This window comes from Pygocentrus nattereri, chromosome 11 (genome assembly GCF_015220715.1).
Source record: "Pygocentrus nattereri isolate fPygNat1 chromosome 11, fPygNat1.pri, whole genome shotgun sequence".
Lineage (NCBI taxonomy): Eukaryota > Metazoa > Chordata > Actinopteri > Characiformes > Serrasalmidae > Pygocentrus > Pygocentrus nattereri.
In genome coordinates, this window is record NC_051221.1 from 33,326,799 (window position 1) to 33,335,318 (window position 8,520).

General features: G+C 37.9%; 1 protein-coding gene across 1 annotated transcript; it reads right to left on the reverse strand.

Moving 5' to 3' along the window:
• Positions 1–1,590: 1,590 nt before the first annotated feature.
• On the reverse strand, positions 1,591–7,798 carry LOC108432697 (transmembrane protein 80). The gene is made up of 6 exons (XM_017706720.2): positions 7,755–7,798; positions 7,219–7,235; positions 6,772–6,865; positions 6,580–6,672; positions 6,267–6,468; positions 1,591–3,255 (listed from the first exon to the last, which is right to left on the reverse strand). The coding sequence occupies exons 1-6, from the start codon at positions 7,771–7,773 to the stop codon at positions 3,243–3,245; spliced, it is 438 nt and encodes a 145-aa protein (XP_017562209.1). The 5' UTR covers positions 7,774–7,798; the 3' UTR covers positions 1,591–3,242.
• Positions 7,799–8,520: the final 722 nt, after the last annotated feature.

Sequence of the window (8,520 nt, forward strand, 5' to 3'; positions counted from 1 at the left end):
GGACAGGTTAGGGTGTGTGTGTGTGTGTGTGTGTGTGTTGGCTCGCGCGAAGGAGGCGGGCCTTACTGACAGGTGACAGACGGGGAGGGTAACTGTAGCCGCGTCGCGATAGGGGGCGGGGCTTCGTTTCACAACGGGACAACATTTGGGAAGGACCAGCACAAGCCATATGAGCAGATTATAAAACAACAAAGTCTGCGTGGAAGGGGTTCACCTTTGTGTCACGGTGTTTCAAGACAGGCTGAAATGATTAGATTGTCTGACAAAGCCAACACACTTCACTTCACCTTTCAAAACATGGTTCTTCAAGGGTTCTTTAGTAAAGGCAATGGATCTATGTAGGACCATGAGCACCAAAAAGGCTTCCGCTATAGTTATGATGTCAAGCTTTTAACAATAGAAGACCCCTTTTTAGTGTTACGCAGAACCCTTATCAAAAAGGTTCAGAAACATATGGAAGAATCTGAAGAACCATTCCACCGTGCAAAAAACATTTAAGCATGCAAATAGATCCATATAGAACTTGTGGTTCTAAATAGAACTGTTGCATCCACTAAAGAACTCTAGGAGAAGCCATACTTTTTAAGTCTGCAGAGGTTTCCGAACTAAAACCGCAAAACTTTGTTTGAGCCTGTACAACACATGCTTTGGGAACTGACCGCACATACGGTTTTCATACAGCATGTGTTCAACCACGATTTTTCCCCACAGAAAGTGAACGACATAATGTGGAGACAATTCAATGTATACACACAGATATGAACAACTACCTGAGATACCATAACAGCACCTCAGCAAGTACCTGGGACAACATAGCCACAGCCTAGCTGAGCCCTAGCAACCACCTGGGATTTTATAGCAATGGCTTTGTCAAGCCAACTTTTTTCTCCACAAACTTTTCCCTTCTGGTTGCTATTCAATTCAAGACAGGTCGCTGTCTTCTCTGGAAGATACTGTTATCAATTCACTAGTCAATTCACCTCAACCAGGCCTGGTATTAAACCCCATTCTGCTGCATGAAGGGCAGCATGGTTTGATCAATCACTGTGAACTAAATGACCTGTATTTATTCACTTCATTTGAAGCAGTTTAGGTTTCTGTGATGTTTATAGTTGCCTAGGCCCAGTAGTTTTGTGCAAGGACATGCTATACAATCCTTTTTTTCTATGTAATTTTGTCTGTATTTTTCTGTGTAACGCAATCTGTATAGCATACACTGAATTCTGTAGAATCAAGACATTTTAACACATAAAACATTAAAAACTGAAGTAATTATTGACCTCAGAATTGCATCAGAAATACCTAAAACCATTTTGACTCAGAACATTACTGTGAATTTCTCTCAAAGTTGTAGAGAAGATACAAAGTGGAACATAAAAAAGGCAAATAATAATTTTTTCAAAAATTCAATTTTTATTTATACATAATTATATCTATACTCTCCCTGGCCATGGGAGGGCAGCTTCAAAGAGGAGAGTCAAAAAGGAGTAGCAAGGTGGAAGGTCACCCTGGACTGCACCAAAGCTGCTAAGGATGACAGCAGAGCAAAAACATCTGAGCCTCAGCCTCTTACTTCATAATATGAATAAATACCACAAAATTGTATTTTATTTTCTTTGATTCATCTTAAAATATACATGTTTACATTTTAGAATCAATACAGTACCTCAACAGACACACCAATGCTCCAGTGTTCTCACAGTCTGGCTCATCACACACACACACACACACACACACACACACACACACACACACACACACACACACAAACAGAAAGTTCTCTGACAATTTACTAATGAAACTGGAGATATTTATGCTTTAATGCTTCAGCAGATCATTAACTTCACCAGCCATGAATAAGAGATCTTTTTAGAGATCATTCTTTCTCACTGTTTACTGTAGGTCTGAAGTATACTTGAGGTAAGTGGTTAGGTTTGTTTTTCAAATATATACAGTAACCCAAAATCACTTCAGTACTCTTTCTACTAAATTGGGTATACAAACAAAGCATGTATGTTTTGAAATAAAAAGAAATATGTTGTGTGTTATCTAGTAATTCTGTAATGTACATTATTGACTGAGTGATCTGCAGTCATTTCTGGAAATTGCTAAAAAGTGAACAAAATATATGTGGACAGCTGTCAATATACTTTGGGGGGCCAAAGTCCCAAGTATAGCCAATGTGTGGTTAAAACTGCTTTCTCTTTAGTGTGTAAAGCTTTGATTTACAAAGCTTATATTTGTAAGTATGTCATTAGAAATATTTAAAATTATTAGACTATAACATTTTATAGTACTATAGTACTGTACTACTGCAGCACTGAACAGGAGCAGAATGATTTGCATGAGGGTTTGTTTCTATTGCCTTTAAAAGACGTTAGTGTAGTCATAACCCTGAACATCACTTGGTGCAAATTCTCTTATTACCCGACCTGATTAATGTGATACACACAGCAGGAAGGCCGTAGCAGACAGATCCTCAGTGCACACACTTTATTCACAGAAACACACACCCTCTACTGGTGAGCCGCAGAAAAAATAAACCAACCATTAATGAACTTTAGTCTTAGATAAACAATGTAACTAAGTCTGTATTACATATGTAACTACACTGTATATATGTGTGTGTGTGTGTGTGTGTGTGTGTGTGTGTGTGTGTGTGTGTGTGTGTGTGTGTGTGTGTAGATTCTTCAAAGGGACAAAGCTGGAAGTGAATTTAAAAAGTTGAACAAAAACCTAAAAGGTGAACTGTTATGACACATTTTCAATATGTTTAAAAAAACAAGTTTGTTTTCTGTGGAGGATGTGTGTTTATTCACCTTAATAAAAAAAAAAAAACACGCAATTTGACTTAATTTTTTTAAACATTTGTAAATTGTAAAAAAAAAAAAACATCAGAGTTCTGAGAAAAACATTTAGAGCCACTGAAAATCATCTTTACTGTTCTATCTTTTGTTTCCAAACTGCTTTTCCCAAGTCCTATCATGTCTTGCCACATTTGTAAAAATACTACACACAAAAAAAAAGTGGGCTTTTCCAGCCCACTACAGCAACTACAGCTAACTACACTGATTACAAAAAATTGTTTATTGCATAGCAATTGATCAATTCAGACCACTCCATCTTGCTTCACACTGATGCTGGTTGGTCAGCCACAGGATGTGCAGAGGAGCAGTCATACATTATGGAATCGGTAGTCCATAAGTTACAGGAAGTGTAGACAAGGGTATAAAGCCAGTGTCTCATGAATAAGCACTGAAAGACACAAGGAAGAACACAAAGTTAACAAACGTAATACATTCACTATCTGTGTCAAACATCTTGATGTGTCTGTTGTCAAAAACCATGTAAAAATAGGAATGCTGACCTAGAATCACTATGACCATCTTAAATACAAAGAAATGTGATTAGAGTAATCTAACTTAAGATTGCTATATTAATACTAGCCCTAAATTTCAAATAAAATTGAGTCATTTCTCAGTACCCGTAGAACTGTTTCTCTTGAAATGTTTGAAATCAAGATAAAATTTTATCCAAATTTCTTTTTGTGTTTTTGATAAAATAATTTCATCCTACAACATCATGTAAAAGCCAGATCAGTCTTCTCTTCTCTGTACACAGTTCAATGTTTTCCTTTCTATAACACACCTGTTTAAGGCAAGGAAAAGCTTCATATGTAGCCGACTGTTTGACTTTTAAGTCTTACAGCGAACTCTACTTCATGTACTTTAACCAGTTTTTGTTCAAAGAGAGGTTAACAAGGCCACCATAACCCACACACAAACAATAAGGTGTAAAAATATGCTCTAAACATCTCCCACATAAATCTACTTCGCTGCTGAGCATCTCAGATAACACTGACTGGTAGAACTGCAAATACTGACTTTGGCAGCTTAGACCGCCTGGCATCTTCATTTAAATGCACATTAATATTTAAGCATCAACAGCTCTTACAGCTCTTTAGACTTGAGTGTCCTAAAGAGTCCTTAGATGAGATAAGGGCAACACTGATGATTGATGAAATGTACTGAAACTTGGTAATATTACCATACACAGAGATGGCTACATATAGTCGTTCTCTTGATTTGTTTGGCTGGGAACGGAAACACTGCCAAACTGGCACAAATGATATAGCAGTTGCAGAAGCTAGCCAAGATGGTAAGTATACGGTCAGTTTAACATCAGGCAAAATACAAGCTACAGGTTAGGGCCCTGTAACACTCATATGTGGTACTTCATAAGTGAATTTGGATCACAATTACATCATTTATGGTGATAATTCTTTAGACAATAAACATTCATTCAATTTTTTATTATCATACAGTCTTAGTATTGCATTCACTCTCTTAAATATATGTATTTAAAGTTCACACTATGAGCCCCCTACTGTTTAAAACTCTTTAAAAGCAACCTCTTCAGCTCTGAATTTCTGACTTTTTCTAAAAAGAATCTGCACATGTTTATACTATCACCTATTCATATTATTAATCCATCTGTTTTTCTGAGACCAAATTACCATTTCTTTATTTTAAGCCTTATAAACACAAAATAAAAAGGTTGTTGCGGGGACGTTTCTTTATTTTAAGCCTTATAAACACAAAATAAAAAGGTTATTGCGGGGACGTTTCTTTATTTTAGGCCTTATAAACACAAAATAAAAGGTTGTTGCTCTAACAGAGTCTGGCTACTGGGAGCGGGTTCTATGCCATCATGCCCTACACAAAAGCATCTTTAATGAGTCTAGAGACAAAGCAGTAACCACACCAAAACCGTACTCCCACATAAGGCTGCAGATAAAGTGACAAGAGCAGTGAATGAAAGGCATATTAATAATTCAAACCCAAAGACTGATGCACAGAAAATTAGCTGATTTCATTCATGCTCAAAAACAAAGGGATGAAAAGAACGGCTGGCGAAAAGAGAGACAATCTGGGAAAGGGAAATCAAGTTATCATCAATGTGATACTTATATCTGACCTTTTAATGTTCGTCATATGAAAGCTGAGTGCACTGAGTAAGAATCATTAAAACATGTAAAACATGTGCTGCTTTACTCAGGTTGCAGTACACAGAGTATATTAATACAGTAGGTGTAGATCAATGGTTCCCATTTACATTTACAGCATTTGGCAGATGTTCTTATCCAGAGCGACTTACAGTTTGATCATTTTACACAGGTAGGTGAAGGTGGTGTTAGGAGTCTTGCCCAAGGACTCTTATTGGTTTAGTGTAGGGTGCTTACCCAGGTGGGGATTGAACCCCAGTCTACAGTGTAGAAGGCAGAGGCGTTACCCACTACACTAACTAACCAGCCTTTTTAACAATGCAGAATAAACCACATGGATCAGTGAGGGAGGGAGTTTAGGCCACAAATCACTGCTTGAGAATTATGTGTTACGACAAATGGTGAAGTACTCTATGAGCTTCTCCCCAGGATTTGGAGTTGGGGCATTAGTATCTCTATTAGCAGTATTTTATGTAGTTGTCATCATGTTTTTGTATGATTTTTTGTTTATCTCATCTTCCATTCTTACCATTGATTAGGTTTTTTTTTTTGTCCCTGTACTAAACAGCTCATGGTGCACTGCCCAAAGGTTGGTAACCTCTGGTCTAGATGATTAATAGTGACTCTGAAACTGTTTAATCTACTGTAATAATACACAGTTAATCTGAGACAAACCGTGTCTCCATATAATCTCTTTACTGTTTGAAGCCTCGTTAAACATAAATTGGGTTTCACAGTGAGGTCTGGAGTCAGTAGCACTTTTACTGTGAGGAGGAGTTTCACATGGAGCAAAAATGCAGACACTTTTGCAGATTCCATGGAAGTATCTGCCCATTCAAAACAGCTGCTTGGTTCTAAATGCTTAGTGAAAAGGAAGGCCAGCTATGGCTTCTGTAAAGTTGAGATGTTTGTTTAGATGTTATAGAGCTGTTAAAATGAATTTATAATGTACCTCCATTGTCCTTTTTTTCAGCAATTCAGCATTTTTAATTTTTATATTTGCATATTTGAGAGGTGAATTCTTCTTCAAAAATTCTTCTTGCTGGCCGCCCCCCATTTCCCTAATTTAAATACATTTTAAATCTATATTATTAATGGTCTCTTTATCATTCAAAATAGAGAATCCTACTGAAAGGCAATGGGCTTAGGTGTATGAATATCTCAACTTGTGCAGACCACACAAAACTCTTACCATGTTGCATGTAAAACATCAATCCCATAATTTCCAATTTCTCCCAACTTTCAATCCTAGAATTCTGACCTGGTGAAGCGAGCGAGGGCTCCAAAACCAACAACTCCAGTGAGACCATAGAGACAGAGCAGGATGCTGTTAACGATGACGTCAGCTCTCAGCACATATGACTGCCACACCAGGAAATAAACTGCAAACAGCAGTGTGGTTCCTGTGATGATGAGGTTGGCACCTACATATTTCTCACTCTCCTGCAGGTTACCTCTCACTCCTACCACAGGCAGAGATACACAATATACCCAAGATATAGAAGATGCACTACATACATGGACAAATCAACATATATTTTTCAGGTTAGGCAGCTCCAATGGCCTTAACTTACCCAAGTAGACTCTGATGATATCCAGGGCAGCCATAAGCAGGAGCAAACACACATCCAGAGCCAAATCACTATCAGGGTAACTCAGCACCTGGCCTGCAACACACAACACACAGTACCCATGGATTCTCATGCAGCTGAAATGAATGATGTGTCACAGAAATTACTTCATTACATATTCAGTAAAGTACTCACTTTTGTAGATGATCAGGCAGAGGCTGGCGAGGAAGTAGAACAAACTATAGAATGCAGAGAGGCAGAGAAGGATTTGGAGGAGCACAGAGGACAGCTCCAGCAGCAAGTTAAGGTAAAGCATTTAATTCCATTTTTAATACAGTATTATTAACATACTAGCAAATTAGTTTTTTGTTGTAAACACACACACACACACACACACACAGACTTAATTCAGTTTGTCTGCAAAAATACCCCATGTTTATATACTTGTCCCACTGCCCTCATTACCCCAAGAAGAAGGTCGGAACTTGAGCCTACTGACATAAAGCACAGCCTAATTCACTGCATGTCTTTATCCCAAACATTAATATTGCATAAGCTATGGTAATAGCTCCTACGTCATGGGTACAGCCTTGCTCACACAATGCTAGAGCATTTGAATAGCATACATTAGAAGAAGGATACAACGCTGGCATTTCTGCCTGAAGAAAAGTCAAAGGAAGGCAGAGAGATTACGCATCACTTTTATATTTCATTATAACATTATATTACATTCTTACCCTTACATACACTTAACGCTAGCTAGGTTACTTAACGCTAACCTAGTTAACTACATTCAGGTTACAAGTTTATGTTTCAAGGAGCCCTTTCTCTGGAAAACAAGCTAGTTAGTTATACCAAGGAAGGAATATACCTCGCTGTTTTTTACTTGTTTTTTCATTAACAGAAGGAAGTTAACTAGAGCTAACTGAACAACCGACGAGTCGGTAGCTGAATTAAAACCCAGGTCTAAGCAAGTATAACGTAACCTAGCTAACCTAGATAACTAAGTTACTCCAGCCTGTTCACTAGACGATGAGAGGCACTTACTAACTAGTTCCCGCTATGGCTCCAAACAGAAACCTGGTGTTAACGTTTAGATAAAGCAAATATACATTTTTCTCTCAGTGTCTCTCTAAAGGGCGCGTTATAACCGTCTCTATGACAACGGCGAGGCTTACCCGCTCTCCCTATCGCCATGTTGGTTCTGCGGTCCTTCTGTTTCAGAGCGTTATTTTAATCTGTGTAACAGTCTTTACCGCCACCTAGTGAGCAGGAGTGAGAGAACAGCGCGAGTTCGTTCAGGCTTTGACTGAAGTAGAAAATGATCTCTAATTAATAATATAATATGTAAAAAAAAAATGAAAATGAAATGATATTATAATATTCATCATTTTCGATTAAAACTATAAAAAAATAAGACAAAACTCTCTCTCTCTCTCTCTCTCTCTCTCTCTCTCTCTCACAGTCTCGCATACACTTTTAAAGGGCTCATTTCCTACATTACACTTGCATTTTATTTTTCCCCGGGGTCCACTTATTTGTGCAGTGTTATGCACCACAAAACTGCCTTCGTTCATTTATACGTGTCCGTTTTCAACCTCACTTTATCCTTCAGATTTAAAGGTACAGTGTGTAAGATTTAGTGGCACATAGCGGTGATTACACCCCCCTTTCCGAGCTCTGTTCTCATTGGCTCTCCTGTAATATGCCTCATTCAAAAAATATTCTAGGTGTCCCATTTCAGCATGAAGGGATGGGGCTGAACTGCTGTAAGATGAAGCGGTGGATGTATGTAAAAATATTGGTTTTTGTGACTTCACAGTGTATTCAAAGCAGGCTGCTTTGCAGCTTAGTTTCTATAAATGGACCAGATGAACTATATAGGGAATGGTACATATTGAAGCTTTGACAATGTTTACATATGACATTAAACTGTATATGAAA